The 16,403-nt window shown below is 36.3% G+C and overlaps 2 protein-coding genes across 3 annotated transcripts in view; both read left to right on the top strand.

Annotated features, from left to right (window-relative positions):
* The first annotated feature begins 1,009 nt into the window (after window positions 1-1,009).
* TFAM (transcription factor A, mitochondrial) lies at window positions 1,010-13,990 on the top strand. 2 transcript variants are annotated; one of them, XM_010985765.3, is made up of 7 exons: window positions 1,010-1,437; window positions 1,999-2,117; window positions 3,393-3,463; window positions 3,867-4,016; window positions 6,234-6,329; window positions 10,636-10,692; window positions 11,177-13,990. In XM_010985765.3, exons 1-7 carry the CDS (start codon window positions 1,337-1,339, stop codon window positions 11,321-11,323), a joined length of 741 nt encoding a protein of 246 aa, XP_010984067.1. In that variant the 5' UTR covers window positions 1,010-1,336; the 3' UTR covers window positions 11,324-13,990. The 2 variants fall into 2 exon arrangements, with proteins under 2 accessions (XP_010984067.1, XP_064344239.1); XM_064488169.1 differs by having other exon boundaries at window positions 1,176-1,437; window positions 11,454-13,990.
* BICC1 (BicC family RNA binding protein 1) overlaps window positions 11,484-16,403 on the top strand; it is a 328,975-nt gene continuing 324,055 nt past the window's right edge. The window contains exon 1 of the mRNA XM_064488159.1: window positions 11,484-11,586. Within this exon, the coding sequence (XP_064344229.1) occupies window positions 11,580-11,586 (7 nt within the window). The 5' untranslated portion in view covers window positions 11,484-11,579. The remainder of the gene's footprint in view (window positions 11,587-16,403) is intronic.

Here is a 16,403-nt window from a genome sequence, read left to right as displayed (position 1 = left end):
GTGAAAAGGGAAGTGGTGATACTTGCTTATTACTGAAAAGAAGTGGGTTAGTCCTTTGCAGCATCAAAAGGCTAGTGATTCCAAAGCTACAGAAGGATAGCAGATTCTCCGTTCCATATTACACTGCTGAGAATTTTCTAACACAGCTATCCAGCAGAGGAAAGGCTGTTTCAGGAGGCGGCTATCCTTAAAACTGGAATGTAAACGCTAGAAGGGCTCTTAGATAGCTTTAGTTTCGGTCTTCCCAATCTTTTTCATGCCATCACCCCCAGGGAGAACAGTTGTACAGCAAACGCCATCAGGGAGAACAGTTGTACAGCAAACGCCATCGCAAGGCGTACTTGTCACACGTTCTCAGAGCTTAGGTTGAGAAAACTCTGATCTGGTCCAACATCCTTAACTGCAGTGGGAGAAATTAAATCTGAGAGAAGGGATGCGACGTTCCCGGATCAAAATGTTAATGCTAACGCTGGGGCTAGAATCCGTTTCCGGACAGCTAACTAGCCAAAGTTTCCTTCCTACAAATTAAGCATATTGCCTTGAAGACTGGGTCACCGATGGTTGCAGTGGATGGGACGATGGTATTGCTTTAAATGTGGTCCCGTGACTACTGGCATTAGAACTTGTTAAAGGTTGAGGAACTTGTTAAAAATACAGATGCATGGGACCCACACTGACGTACTGAATCACGCTTTGCGGTAAAGCCCGGGAATCTGCATTTTTAGATTTGAAACCGTGTTCCATTCCCCTCCTCGGCAGTGTGTAGTCGGCCTCCTGCTTGCACTGAGGCGCTCAGCTGGGCTCGCAGCACCCAGCAGCCCGACCTCAGCAGCGTGGGCGGCACAGCTACCCATGTCCTCGTGGTAATACTGTTTGTTACGTCCTAGCCCTTTCCGCCGTCACAGGCGGACGCCACCCAGTGCCTGGTCGGGGTGAGGACATCGTAGTGCCTCCATCAGCCTCCAGGACCCGCGGCGGAACAGACCGCGGAGGGGGCCCGGGGGCAGAGGCGGCTCAGCAGCGCCCCCTCGAGGCCAGGGCCCTCCGCAGGCGAGCCGGGCTGCGGTTTCCCTTCTCCGCCCCCGAGCTCCTCCTCCTCCTTCGCAGTACTGCCCACCAGGGTAGTCGGTACAGCGCCTGCGCCAGTACTTCCTTGCCGCGCCTCCTGCCTAAACCGGATGTTAAGCGATTTCCCACAGTGCCCCGCGAGTGGCGGGCATGATAGCGGAGTGTGGACAGTTTCTCACGGCTTCAAGTCGTCATTGTTGGAGTTGTTCTTGTGTGCCAGGGGGCTGTACGAGGTTGGGGCTTGGTTAGTGCTTTGTCCGCGGCTGCAATGGCGCTGCTCCGGGGCGTGTGGGGCGTGCTGAGTGCCCTGGGAAAATCAGGAGCGGACCTCTGTGCGGGCTGTGGAAGTCGACTGCGTTCTCCCTTCAGGTAGGACAGCCCGCCTGCGCCTCAGGAGGCGGCAGGGCTCAGGACAGCCTGGGATTGGAATGTAGGCGCTTTTCTCCCCTTTCTGATCTTCCTAAAAGGTCAGGGCCATCTTGGCCCTTTGATTCACACCTCGACCTTGCCTAGGGGGTCGTGGTTTTGGGACCAGGCCTTACTCCATCACTACCCAGTGCCTTGGCTTCCGGCCTCCGTCCACCTTCCGCCTTCCTCTCCGCCCCTCTTCACCATTCATCCTTGGAGCACCCGGTTCGGCGTGCCCTGCGAAGTTGCTCCAAGAGCCTCCCGCCTTCATTTAGGCATGGAGAAGGCGGGGCCCAGGAGCTTTCCTCCACTCTCTGCCCTAAGGAGGTAAGGGCTTTGGGACTTAAGTTTTGCAAGCTCTTACCCCTGGATAGGACAGGATTTTAAATGTAACTAGCTTTCTTGTCGGCGGTGTCGTATTAGCATCTTGATGACATCTTATTTGGCATCTGTGTTCGTGTGCATATGAATATGGGCACTTAAATGCTTAACGATGGTTATTTTCTTTTTATTTGTATGTAGTTTTGCGTATGTACCGAGGTGGTATTCATCCAACTTGACTGGTTATCCAAAGAAGCCTATGACTTCATACGTTCGATTTTCTAAAGAACAGCTACCCTTATTTAAAGCTCAGAACCCAGGTAAGGAGTTTTGGGCTTTGTACTCTTCCCTGATGTAATAAAGAGATCATTAAGCAGTTAGACTGCAAACGTGATTTACACTACTAAACCACCTACTGCCTGCAGAAACATAACCGTTCAGTTTGATGGACTGTAAAATAGGAGGTTTTTTTTTGTTTGTTTGTTTGTTTGTTGGTTTTTTTTTTTTTTTACCATAAAGGTGCTTTAAATGTAATTGAGGACTAGTGAAAGATACTTTAAAAATAGTGTATAGAGGGGGAAGCACCCAGGGAAGAGGATGAAAAAGCTGGATTTTGGGCCTAGTTGTCAGTGGCCTAGAGGACCATTGATGAATCATTTTATCTCTTGCTTACTAGCTCCTCCTTCTGCCTCAGGGAATTGTTAAAGTTGCAGTGAAATAACTTTGTGGAAGTGTTATGTAAACTTTAAAGCTCTGCACAAATTAATGTTAATTTCAAGTGCTTTTTCACTGAAAATTGGTTCTTGAGTTCCTGAGATTTCCAGTTAGGTTTGTTGACGCCCTAGAAAGACTGTGGGTCTTCATTTGGGTTATAGTGTGAAAATAATGACTAAATTAGTAATAGCCTTTGCTTAAGATTTCTAAAGCCCTTTCACACACAGTGCATCACCAGGCACTTGGGAAAATCAAATGAGTTGTAATCTCACATTATAAAGAATTGGTTTAAGACACATGCTTAAGTACTTACATCTTTTAAAATGTAGGAGTTGAAACTAACAAGTGGTTTGTTAAATCATTTATACCTTGTTATTCCAGTTAAGATGGGGAAGGAAGTGGGGAAGAATGAATTGATTTTAGGATGATTTAGTTTTTTTGCAAATGGTATTATGAAATACAAGGAGGTGTTATGTGAATCAAGACTATATTTTGTTGTTTAGTCAGGTTTTATGAGCTTGATAATTACTGAAAGACTTGAAAAAATTGTTTCAATGAAATATGAAGTAAAAATCTTGTAGACATTGATTACCCAATTGCTTAAACTAATAATGAATTTCTGAGGACCATTTTGGTAGTGTGTGATATATTCCTTAATTAATCGATAACAGACTTTAACACTGTTAAAGCATTAAGTTATTTATCATTTAAATTAGCTGGTTAAAGGAAAGATAAATCATTGTATTAAGTTGTGTGAGTATAGGGGTGTCTGTAAAAATACTAACTTTCAGAGCTAGTGGATTATGTGTTCCTGGAAGTCTTTAGAAATTAATCCTGAGACATAAAATTGTGACATCTTTTTTCACTATTCCATTCTATAGATGCGAAAAATTCAGAACTGATAAAAAAAATTGCTGAGCTTTGGAGGGAACTTCCTGATTCAGAGAAAAAAGTAAGCATATAGGTTTTCAACATTGCTGACCAGTTATTCAGTTAAAAACAGTTGTCATCTCCTTTAAGGGACCAGATGCCCTGGGTTTTACTTAACATCCATTGCCCAAAAGGAACTTCATACCTTCTGATCCATGTAGATGATGAGACTGGATATATGGGGGTGGCAGTGAAGAGTTGGCAAGAATTTGAAATTGGAAGCCAATTGCTAGATTCTCACCTTGGTTATCATGTATATGAAAAATACGTGATTTATAAATGAGATTGCAAGGCACATTTTCTACCTGGTGGTTCGGTATGTCTTTACCCAAAGTCATGTTAATTGTCTCTCCCTGGCAGATGTGCTATGTTTAATTAGCCAGCAACAGCATAGTGACTTCTTATTTGGGTCTTTTAATTTATAGATATATGAAGATGCTTACAGGGCAGACTGGCAGGCATACAAAGAAGAGATAAATAGAATTCAAGAGCAACTAACTCCAAGTCAGGTGGTATTGTTGGAAAAAGAAATCATGCAGAAACGTTTAAAAAAGAAAGCGTTAATAAAAAAGAGAGTAAGTATCATTGAAATATTCTTTTCCTTTGACAAAGAACTGAAATTTATGTATCTATGAATATAGGTCTTTTTTTCTTATTTTGATGATATATGTGGCTATATGGTAGAATGTCATCAGGTGTACTCCAGTTAGGAAAAAAGGACAGTTCCCTTCTGCCACTAGAGAAGCACTTGCCTTTGAGTCTGTGTTGGAAACCCTTGTTGATACTTTTGGATGTATCTGAATTTAAGATACATAGTTAGGACTAGCATGAAAGCTGTAGGAACATAGTTTTGAAATAGCTAAATCAGGAATAGCAAGAATCTTCGTTTCTGAGTCTTATCTAGAATAGCCTGCTGATTTGAATTGTTCTATAGCTAATGGTGAATTTGATTCTGAATATTGCTGAAGAGATTGGTCTGAGAATTCCAGCATTTGTGCCATGTCTAGTTCTGATGCTTGCTTTGTCTCTTCAGATTAGGTTTTTCACCTTTTAGTATGCCTTGGAATTTTTTCTTAATAGCTAAACATGATATGCTAGGTAAAAGGAACTGCTGTAAATAGGCCTTGCTAATGTGGTGGTAAGGTGTGGGGGCAAGGCAAGTGTTATACAGTCCTGTGATTAGGTCCTGGTCCTTTAATGAGCCTATGCCTTTGCATCGTGAAGTTCACAAGTGTTCCTCAGATTTTTCTCCCCCTCCCTTTGGTGGAACAGGATGGCTTGACTGAGCTGCCACTCAGGGTATTCCTTTCACTCAGTTCAGGCTCTGATAGTACCCTAGCAGGTTAGGTTCTGATTAACTAGTTTTCCTTGAGGGCAGTCTTTGTTAAGAATAATAAAGTGCTCAGCCATTTCAAAAAATTCCTTTTCCTCTCCTCCTGCTTGGAGTAGAAGAGGATTTTTCTTGATATTTAGTGTGAGAATCTGGTAAAGTTCCTGGAGGTAAATCTCACAATATTGTGAGGGCTTTCCTATGACTGTGTCCCCCTGGAGTTTTTAAACTCTCAGAGTTGCCCATGTGGAACCTCTAGCATTTTGTTAACTATAGTTCAGGTTTTCCTACCCAGCACGGGTTTCCACTTCTGAGTCTCTCCTTCTATAAGCTCCCTGTGTTCACCTGTCTGTGTCTGTGTCTCCAATCTTGGGGGTAGCAGTTTGCCCTGTGTCCTCTTCTGTGGATCCAAGAAGAGTTGTTGATATTTTAGTCTCTTGAGCTTTTATCCTTGTTGGGACAGAGTGGTGACTCCCAAGCTTCTTACATGGGGAACTGGAAACCTGAATCTTGAGTATTTTTTCCTGCAGATTTCCATTCTCCTGTAGGAATTTTTCTTCCCATTAGGTTCCCAGTTCCAACTAGTTAGAGATCAGGTGAGAAGTGTGGGAACCAGGAAGTTGCAAGTGAAGCATCTAAGAGAGAAAACTCTAGTAGTAGCTCTAGAAACAGAAGGGGAAGTGATGCATGGTTAAGTTGTAAAATGCCTAGAGTCAACAGTAGTTGCATGACTGAAAGGTTCAGGAGGAAGGAAGTGATCTCTACGTGTAAATCAGAGGAGCCCTACTTTACTTATCCATGAAAGTTGGGTTTGTTATTGACTATACCAAATTGCTATTAAAAGCCACATCATTTTATAAATTACAATACTATTTAAATTCAGAAACTAAATAGGCAATATCCCTCATCCTCTGAGCTTAGAAACTGAATTGATTTAGATAGCAAGGAATACTTGTATTCTCTTCCATTCCCACCCCACTTTTGATACCTAGTAAAAAGAACTGAATCTAACACATCTATTGAGGGTTAAAGGTTGAGAGACATGCAGAGAAGGAAATGAAATAGGAGTTTTATTAACAGATGTTCACGAGTTGTGGAGGCACATAGTGATTTGTCCAAGGAGATGGTAGTGTCCTGTAAGGATGAAACAGAGATTGTTTTATCTTTTAAGAAAGGTTATGTACATATGTGCTCAGTTATTCAGTTCATGGAGACCATGAAAATAATATGTAAAGGAAATGTTTTTGTATGAAAAATAATTAATAAAATTATAATAATTTTCAAAATAGTACTATCAAAAAATTCTGACCCTAAGAGGGAATAGTCACATACTTTATATAAGAATTGTAATACTCACTTTAAAGAACATTCTGTAATGCATAGTAGTGACTAAAGTTTCTGTAGGTAAAATTAAGTCTCAGAGGTTAAAACTTCATCTCACTCTTCGATTTTTAATACTCAGGAGTTAACAATGCTTGGAAAACCAAAAAGACCACGCTCAGCTTACAACATTTTTATAGCTGAACGCTTCCAGGAAGCTAAGGATGGTACATCACAGGTAAAACAGAACTGTGTTTGTTTAAAAAATTTTTTTTATTCTAATTTTTAAATACCTTGACAAGAAATTTTAGTGGTGCCATATGTCAGGTGGTAAAAAGAAGTAGTAAATACTATAAACAAGTACCATGTACAAATAAGGCCCTCTTTCTTGTATCTCTTTTAAAGAAAAATCCTTTTTCTTACCACATACAATTAATTTGAATATGTAGTTGCCAATATGTATATATAGTTAACTTTTTTAATTTAAAAGACATGTAAAATTTTCAAGTTTATAAAGGTGTTAAACTTCTGGAGACTTTTCCTTTCCAGCAATTCTTCATTGTTTTACAATCACTAGGAAAGAATGAGAGTAGAGGTATAATATTTTGTACCAGGATTTGCATATCATCTATGGCTTCATGTTGTATCCTTTAGTAAAATTTTGGTTATGCCCATGGCAATGTGTTACACATGTGAATGTCGTCATATGAATGTGTCAAAAAAAAAAGCTTGTCATTCCTGTTGTGGCTTAGTCTTTCCTTTATTTCCTTCTCAGAAGCTCCAGATTGGCAGTTGTATTTTTCCTTTTATAATATGACGTGGTAAGAAAAGTGTTCAGATCCCTAACTCTTGTCAGTCTGAGATTTAGGTTTTTGCCCCTCTGCCTCTTTGGGTTACTTGGATCTTTAGTTCATTTCGCACATCCTGTTAAATATATGATTAAATAATGTGTATGTTTTATGTACTTTTTTTCAGGCTACATACTTTCGCTGATTTACTTCTATTGGGATTTTGGATATAGTGTCCATTACTAAATCTACATTACTACATTACTAAAAATGCAAGCCTATTTATTTTTTTAATATATTTCTATTGAAGTATAGTCAGTTTACAATGTTGTGTCAATTTCTGGTATACAGCACAATACTCTGGTCATATAGGAACATACATGTGTTCATTTTCATATTCTTTTTAACCATAAGCTGCTACAAGATAATGAATATAGTTCCCTGTGCTGTACAGTATAAATTTGTTTATTTTATATATAGTAGTCACCCTATTTATTTTTTAAGTTGGAATTTGCTCAGTCACGAATTTACCATGGACTTAGTTTTCTTATTAGTATAAGAACGTTATATGCTAGAGAATCCTTCTAAATCAGTGATTCTCAACTCTGTACTTTGGAATCGTCTTGGAATCTTCATAGCTGGGTCTTTTTCCTGGAAATTAAAATTAACTCGATTATATCATTTTTACTCATGTAAAAAATGTTGGTTATACATCCTTATAGTAGAAAGAATCAAAATAAGGTTTGTTATGAAAGATACTAGTTTTTAAGTTAGGGTCCTTACTCCTAAAGCAAATACATTTTGTTATAGTTTATTCTTGCGGTATTTCCACATCTCTAAATAATATCCTTATATTGTTACCTCTTGATTTTTTTGAAATTTTAAGCATTACCTATTTTAGGCATTACCTCCCACTGTTTATTTAAGATGAAAATTAACTTTTTCTCATTCTGCTATTCACAGTTCCATCACCCTATTGCCCAATATAATTACCATAATTTTGTTTAGATCAGTATTGAGTACTTACTATGTGAACTGTATTCATAGGTGAGCTGTTCCACTTGCTAAGATTATTTTTCCTTTCTTATAAGACTTTTCCTGAAATTGATTATGTCTTGTTTTTTATTTGCTTAGTTTTTTATGTACTATCAGTAATTCAGCCTCAGGCTCTTCAGTTTTCACTAGCTTTGAGTACATTTAGTTGCATTAGATATTCTGTCAGTTTGAATCTGGAGCTGTTGATTTGTTCCAGTTTGGTTGTTTCCTTTTCTACCTAGTGTTCAGCTGACATCCTGGGACCTTCTTCATCCTTGTGGTGCTTTTGCTTCTTTTGTTGTCTTTCTTGGTTTACTAATTCTGTTATAGCATCTCCCCCAGTAAGAGTACATGGGAGATTAAGTTTTTGAGATTTTGTATGTCTAAAAATGTCTCCACTTAACATTTGTTTGATAGGTTGACTTGACATAGAATTCTAGGGTAGAAATCATGTTCTCTCAAGATTTTTAAAAGATTGCTCCTTTCTCTTGTAGCCTTTTTAAATTGCTTTTGAGAAGTATAAAGCCATTTTCGTTGTGGATCTTTTGAATGTGATCTGATTTCTTTTTTCTCCCCTTTTCTCTCGCTCCCTTTTTTTTCCTTCTGACTCTCTTGAACTCTTACTTGTTTATGCATCTTCTGAACTAGTCCTCTGATTTTCTTAACTTACCTGTATTGTTTTCTCTTTTCTGTCAGTGTAGTTTTTGCTTTTCTTTCTGGGATATACATTTTCACTTAATCTCCCTGTTTTCAGCATGGTACCATTACCCCAGCTGTACTGGGTATTCACAGAGCAACTGTTTGAAAGGATGAATGTCCTCCATGGTGGGGGTTTAACCTCTTTTTAAACAGACCTTTTCCATCAATCCTCCTGTTTTAGCCCAACCTTCACCTCTATTTTATACCTATCTGGTGCTGCCAATTTCTGTGCTACTTGGGAATTCTGCATTGTAAATCAATCTGCCTTTTTGACTTTCCCACAGCAAGCTAAGTTATAAAAAAAAAATGAGGGCATTTAAGCAATTCTTTCCAAAACTAAGAGAACAGTTATTTAGTGAGTAACTATACCTGAATATATTAGATGTGTTTGTAAAGATAAATTTAAAATGTTCAAAACATAGTGGTTGTGTAGGCTCAGATACTATTTTGTACCTTTATTTTTGTTGATAGGAAAATAAAATGCTGTCAAAGCTTTGGTCAGAATAGTAAAGTTCATTGTTCTAACTCTACTTCTTAAAATCACTGATGTTACCCTCCTAGCTTTAAACAGATACTTTTCAAATCATATTCCTCTTTCCCTCATATTCTCCTTCTCCTGTCCCTCTGTCTCTGCCCCTCATTCTCCACCCACCCATTTTCCCCTTCAGTCTTTGCTGTCTGGGAGCAACAGCACAGGCTGTGTGAGGTGTACTCACTCTCCTCTCTGCCTCTTCTCCAGCTGTGGGATTCCTGCATCCCTTTAATTTTATAGATGAAGAACCAAGCCTAAGGGAGGTAATACGACTTTTTTCCAAGTCACATAATTAAGTTCAGCTAAGTAGAATAAGGACCAGTTGTTCCTATTGCTAACCTAAACACTTCGGCACAAATTTTAGAAAAAAAAAACACTAAGCTACAGAGAGGAAATAAAAACACTTAGTTTTTAAACTTAATCTATGACAGAATGTAGATTATACTCAAATATTAATATTTCTGAATCCAGAAAGACAAATATCTGCACAGCAAAAGGAACCACCAACAAAATCAAAAAGTCATCCTACCAAATGGGTAAAATATTTGTAATGATTTATCTGATAAGGGGTTAATATCCAAAATATATAAAGAATGCATACAACTGAATAGCAAAAAAAAAAATCTGTTTAAAAAAGGGCAAAGGATTTGAATAGACCTCTTCCAAAAGAAGACATACAGATGGCTAGTAGTACATGAAAAGGTGCTCAGCATCACTATCAGGTCAATATAAGTCAAAACTACACTAAGATATCACCTCATACCTGTTAGAATGGCTACTTATCAAAAGGTCAAGAAATAACAAGTGTTGGTGAGGATGCAGAGGAAAGGGAACCCTTGTACACTCTTGGTGGAAATATGAATTGGTGCAATCACTATGGAAAACAATTTGGAGATTCCTCAAAAAATTAAAAATAGAACTATCATATGGTTCAGCACTTCTTGTGCATATTTTTCTGAAGAGAGCGAAACACTAACTCAAAAGGATATCTATACCCGTATGTTCACTGCAGCATTATTTACAATAGCCAAGACACAGAAGCAACCAATGTGTCCATTAATGGATGAATGGATAAAGAAAATTACATATGCAGTGGAATATTATTCAGCCATTATAAATAAGGAAGTCTTACTATTTGCAACATCATGGATGGTCCTTTATAGAGTATTACACTAAGTGAAGTCAGAAAGACAATATATAATCTTATTTGTATGTGGAATCTTTAAAAAAAAAAAAAAAAACTCTAGATACAGAAACCAGATTAGTATTTGCCAGAATGGGGGAAGGTGGGTGAAATGGGTAAAGGTGGTTAAAATGTACAAACATCAGTTATAAATAACGTCCTGGGATGTAATGTACAAGAATTGGTGAGTCTCTGCCCATGATTCTTGATTATCTGAGTTTTTGTTGTTGCAATGAATAATTTAAAAAACCTTCCTCTAGTCACTGAAGTCCCTATATCTGGTTCTTAAACATACATTGTTTTACAGGTAAAGCTGAAAACTGTAAATGAAAACTGGAAAAATCTCTCTAGTTCTCAAAAGCAAGTAAGTAGTATGGTTCTAGTCTCAAGTGTCTAGTTAGAATATCTATGAGAATATATTAGGACAAGTCTTGATTCATGTGAAAACAACGTTATATCACTAAGTTCACAGTTAAAATATTTTAAAGTTATTTTCGTATTCTTGGAACTAATTTGGCTTTTTTCTTTTGGTAGTTTTTGGCTGCAAATAAAGTTGGTTTTTAAAACATTGTCATTTATAACTTAGTGTTGCTCTATCTAGTGATGATCACAGTCTGCTCTTGCTCCTTTTCCACATTCCAAGCCTTGAAATTGTAACAACTTCATTAATACTTAAAAATCTTTATCTCTTACCTTTTTCTTGTCTAATTTTTACCTCACAGAAACACTCCTTTTCAGTCCCCCTTTATACATGCACAATAGTAAGGTAATTTATAGGGAAGCATTTCAGAAATTATTTGCAGAAATTCCTCTAAAGAAATCATTTTAACAATTACACTTTTTCTCAGGTATATATTCAACTTGCTAAAGATGATAAAATTCGTTATTATAATGAAATGAAATCTTGGGAAGAACAAATGGTTGAAGTTGGACGAGATGATCTTATACGTCGCAAAATGAAGCACCCAGCAAAAAATGACACTGAGGAGTATTAAAATAGAAGATTGAGTTATGTTCATAATGGATAGACACAAGAAACCAATTAGGTCTCAATACCTAAAGCTGTTGTAAAATTAGAAAGGATAAAGTTGGTAAACATTTTATATTTAATTTCTTTTTCTTTAGCCCATGGACTTCTGCCAGCCAGTTCAATACATTTTGTATTGGTATCTTGCTTTGAAAACCCAAACAGATGAGAGTTCATGCGGAATTTATTTTGTGTTTAGGAACTACTGAGGATCAAAATAATCGATGAAAGGTAACAAGTGAATCATTTTACCTTTGATAAAGGTAAATCAAACTGTGAGGGTTTTTTTTTTTTTTATACTTGATGACTATGGAAAGAGTATTCTTGTTTCCTTATATTATGGAAGCAGGAGTTTCCTGTTCAGTGTCTCAAATTTTGTGGAAGCCATAGTGTGCTATGATACAACTGTGCATTTTTAAAAGAGTGTCCAGAACTCATCTTGGTAAATTCCAAATCCTAGGTATAATTCATATTGCAGTCAGATTTGATGGTTGTACATGCGAGGAACTGCTGGTGTCAGTTGGAACTTTTATGAAAGGGATGGTGAGATTTATAAATCTTTTCCTCATGGTCTTTTTTCCTAAAGTAAAAACTAAGAAATTATGTACCAAATCTATTTTGCAGCTTTCTGTCTTTTTTTTTAAAGTAAGATTTGTATTCTGAATAATTTTCTCTCTCATGTAAATATATTTATCCAGAAAGTAGAAAACTTGTCTGGTATAAGCTTTAAAATGAGAGATATAAAAAAACAAGTCTCCAGAATCTCTAGACTTGGAACCTGTAATTTTAAAACATGTTGCGTAACCTATAAAAGTCTAAAAGGGACAGCCAGCTCTGGCCTGTTGGCCGAATCCAGCCTGCTTCTCATGGCCTTGTGAGCTAAGAACTGTGTTTATATTTTAAATGTTTAAAAAAAAAAAGAATATTTCAAGATGTAAAAATTAACATGAAATTCAGTTTCCATAAGTAAAGTTTTACTAGAGCAAAGCCATACCATATCCTTTACTTATTGTTTATGGCTGCTTTTGTGCAACAGTGACAGAGTTGACTACTTGCTAAAGAGCTGCGTAGCCTGCAAATGCTGATCCATATAGTGTGGCATGAGATTCTCTTAAATTATTTGCTGTGGCTTGGTAAAATGAACCTTAAGAGATTGCCGGTTAGCACATAAACTTCATCATCTTTTAGAATTTGTTTATCATTTTAGGAGGGTCAAAGCAAAGGTTTGTAAAATCCACACCACCTTTTTGTGCTAAATAATTCAACTGTCATCATCAGTTCACAAAAATAGGATAACTCAAAATTTATATGTACTTTATATTATGCAAAAGATTACACAAAAAATTGTATATCCTAGATCTCCAGAAACAAGTGAAGATTTTTGTTGTTTGTGGATAGAAAATAAGTAAAAAGTCACAAAAAATGACTTTTTATATACTGAACTTGATAAAGGTAGGGACTGTGAAGAAAAATATAACTTAAAAGGAAACATAAGATTTACATATATAAAGTTGAGTGTTTTCAAACAACTTTCCCTGTGGTTAGGAATACAGGATGGAGTCTGTCATTAGATAAATAGACACCAGGGGTCTGAGGCTAGACTATTTTTGGGGGGAGGATTTAGGAAAGAAAAGACGTGTGCTAGTGCCTGTCACAAGTTTTTCTCGGTTAGGTTTCCAGGAGAGAATTAAGCTGTATTCCCTGTAGCATCTAGAATAGTGCTGATTTTGTCCTTAGGAAAATGGAGAAAATAATCACTCGAATCATTTACTGTGCTTTATGCTTCAGATGAGCCCAGGAGCCAGTGTTTGTAATGAATATTATAGAATGGGTGAAGTAGAAAAATGAATTATGTAAACACCTGTAGGACAAATGTAGTATAAAACATGACTTTGCAATTACCTTCTGAGCTCTTTTGGTACTTTATAGTGAACATATTCAAATCATGTCTTCCCAAGTATATTGTGGAGTTCAGTGTCTAGTAAGTTCTCAAGTATTTACATCTTAATATGGTGAAAAGAGCTAGAGCAAAACCATTTTATGATAATATTTGGGTTTCTATGTTTCTAAAAAAATTGTTAATGCTTCAAATATTAGGATAACCTGATTTTACACCTTAATAAAATTTAGTACATGTTGAAGACTGGCATGCCATATATCAGATACCATCCAGTTTAACAGTATACACAAGTTTTCTGTTGTTACAAAGAGTAAGAATTTACATCAAAAACCATTGGCCAGTCATATAAATTCTTACTTTTAAGGCTTTTAAGTTGACCCAACAAAGTAATTGCTGTAAGAGGTAAAGAAGAGTGCCACGAGAAGGGATGCTGAAGAAATGAAAGTGGTGTTTATGGTGTCTGAGCAGTTGGTCATAAAGAGATGTTTATACTTTGGTTCATTAGCATACCAATATTAGATTTTTTGGAATAATTTGATGACGGACAGGGCGTGTGTGATGATTTTACTTTCTGATTTTTATTTAATGAATATTATGTGCAAATTCAGCCTACTGTAATCATGTAATTTTGCTGTTGCTTTTGGCTAACTCCTTTTTTTTACAAGTTTTTTAAATAGTCCCTGTGAATGTGTGTATTTAAATTTCTGAATTAAAATGATACTACTTACAAGTGTAGTTAAAGTAACTAGAAAATTTTATTGATTTGCCTGACATTTACTATACCTAGAATCACCACCAGGTTGTGCTAAAGTAGCAGGAAGTTTTTATATGGTTAAGTGATAGTACCCCATTATTTCTTCTAATTTTATGTATCTTTACTATAAGAATATTCTCTCCCTTTCTTTCCTGTCCTCACAGCCACTCTCCCTCCTTCTCTTCAAAGCTCTAAGCTGTTACAGACAAATTTGAAAATGTTATAAGTACAGATTGTATGTATATGTTTTGAAATTTTAAAACAGTAATACTCTTTTTTAAAACTGAACCTTTGGGAAGAATAAGAAACAGAAAGTGAAACTATACAAAGCTAGTATCAGTCTCACATTGTTCACAAATAAAATACTTTTGGTAATTGAAGGAAATAATAAAGATCAGAGCAAAAAGAGAGACTAAAAATCAGGAGAGAAGACCAATGAAACTAAGAGCTGGTATTTTGGAAAGATAAAATTGATAAACTTTTCATCTGCCTCATTAATAAAAGAAGGCCCAAGTAAACAAAAATTAGAAATGCAAGGGAAGTGACAACTGATATCACAGAAATACAATCAGAAGAGAATTCTGCAAATAGTTATATGCCAATAAATTGGGCAACCTAGGAAAAAATGGATGAATTCCTAGAATCATACAATTTTCCAAGACTAAATCAGGAAGAAATAGAAAATCTGAATACACCAATTACCAGTACTGAAATTAAATCTAATTTAAAAAACTTCCAAGAAGCAAAAGCTCAGGACTGAATGGCTTCACAGGGGAAGTCTACCAAACATTTAAAGAGTAATACCTTCCTCGAACTATTCCAAAAACATTGAAGATACTATATATAGAAAACCCTAAAGACTCCACCAAAAAGAAGAGGAAATACTTCTGAACTCATTCTACAAGGCAAGCATTAACCTGATAACAAAACCAGACAAAGATGCTACAGAAAAAGAAAATGCACAGGCCAATATGCTTGATGAATATACATGGAAAAATTCTGAACAAAATCAGAAACATAAATCCACGGAATGGATTAGAGAACCAGAATAAACTCAAACACATACTGTATGACAAAGAAGATTATACAATAGGGAAATTACAATCTCTTCAATAAATGGTGCTGGGAAAACTAGATAGCTACATATAAAAGAATGAAATTGGAACATCTTTTCCATATACAAAAATAAACTCAAAATGGATTTAAGACCTAAATGTAAGGCTTGAAATCATAAAACTCCCAGAAGAAAACAAGTAGTATGCTCTTTGACATAGGACATAGCAATATTTTTTTGGATCTGTCTCCCCAGGCAAGGGAAACAAAAGCAAAAATAAACACATGGGATGTAATCAAACTTAAAAGCTTTTGCAAGGCAAAGGAAACCAGCAACAAACTGAGAAGGCAATCTACTGATTGTGAGAAGATATGTGCAAATGATGTGATAGGTGTTAATATGTAGAATATATAAAGAACTCAAAACAACTCCATATCAAAAAAGCCAAACAACCTGATTGAAAAATGAGCAGAGAAACTGAATAGGCATTTTCCCAAAGACATACATATGGCCAACAGGCACGTGTTAAGATGCTCAGAATCACTAATCAGGGAAACAAGTCAGAACCACAATTAGGTATCACCTCACACCTGTCAGAATGGCTATCCTCCAAAAGACAAGAAATAACAAGTGTTGGTGAGGATGTGGAGAAAATGGAACCCCAGTACGTTGTTAATAACAATGTAAATTGGCACAGCCACTGTGGAAAACTATGATGGTTCCTCAAAGAGTTAAAAAATCCAGCAATTCCATTCCTGTATATATATCCGAAGAAAATCAAAACTGTTTCAAAAAGATATGTGTACCCTAATTCCATATGTAAATATAAAATGTAATTATTACTCAGCCATAAAAAAAAAGAGTAAAAATTTGCCACTTGTGATGGACCTGGAGGGTATTACACTTAGTTAAATAAGTCAGACAAACAAATATTGTACGTTTTCATGTATATGTAGACTCTAAAAAATAAACTAGGCAATATAACAAAACAGAAACAGACTCATACAGAGGAACAAACTAGTTATTAGAGAGAAGAGGGGCAAATAGATGAAGGAGATAGGTAAAAACTACTACGTATAAATAAGCCACAAGGATATAATGTACAGCATAGGAAATACAGCCAGTATTTTATAACTATATGAAGTATAATCTATAAAAACATTACATCATGATATACCCCTGAAAATAGTGTAATACTGTAAGTCAAGTATACTTTGATTTTTAAAAAATTGCTTTTTTTAAGTTGAAATTTTTATTCATTGAATCTTGGTTAGGGAAGCAATGAGAGGAGGAGTCTAAAGTTGTTTATTATTATTAATTATTATTAGAAATTATTAAAG

The sequence above is a fragment of the Camelus dromedarius genome, chromosome 8 (assembly GCF_036321535.1).
Source record: "Camelus dromedarius isolate mCamDro1 chromosome 8, mCamDro1.pat, whole genome shotgun sequence".
NCBI classification, from domain to species: Eukaryota; Metazoa; Chordata; class Mammalia; order Artiodactyla; family Camelidae; genus Camelus; species Camelus dromedarius.
Note: the sequence above shows the minus strand (reverse complement) of the source record. Positions and strands in the feature narration are given on the sequence as shown.

What these genes read in the sequence shown, in the direction of transcription:
- TFAM (XM_010985765.3), top strand. Translation starts at nt 1,337, where the DNA reads ATGGCGCTGCTCCGGGGCGTGTGGGGCGTGCTGAGTGCCCTGGGAAAA. An exon ending in CTAAGGATGGTACATCACAG is followed by an intron (nt 6,330 to 10,635) that starts GTAAAACAGAAC and finishes ATTGTTTTACAG; the next exon opens with GTAAAGCTGAAAACTGTAAA. An exon ending in TCTCTAGTTCTCAAAAGCAA is followed by an intron (nt 10,693 to 11,176) that starts GTAAGTAGTATG and finishes ACTTTTTCTCAG; the next exon opens with GTATATATTCAACTTGCTAA.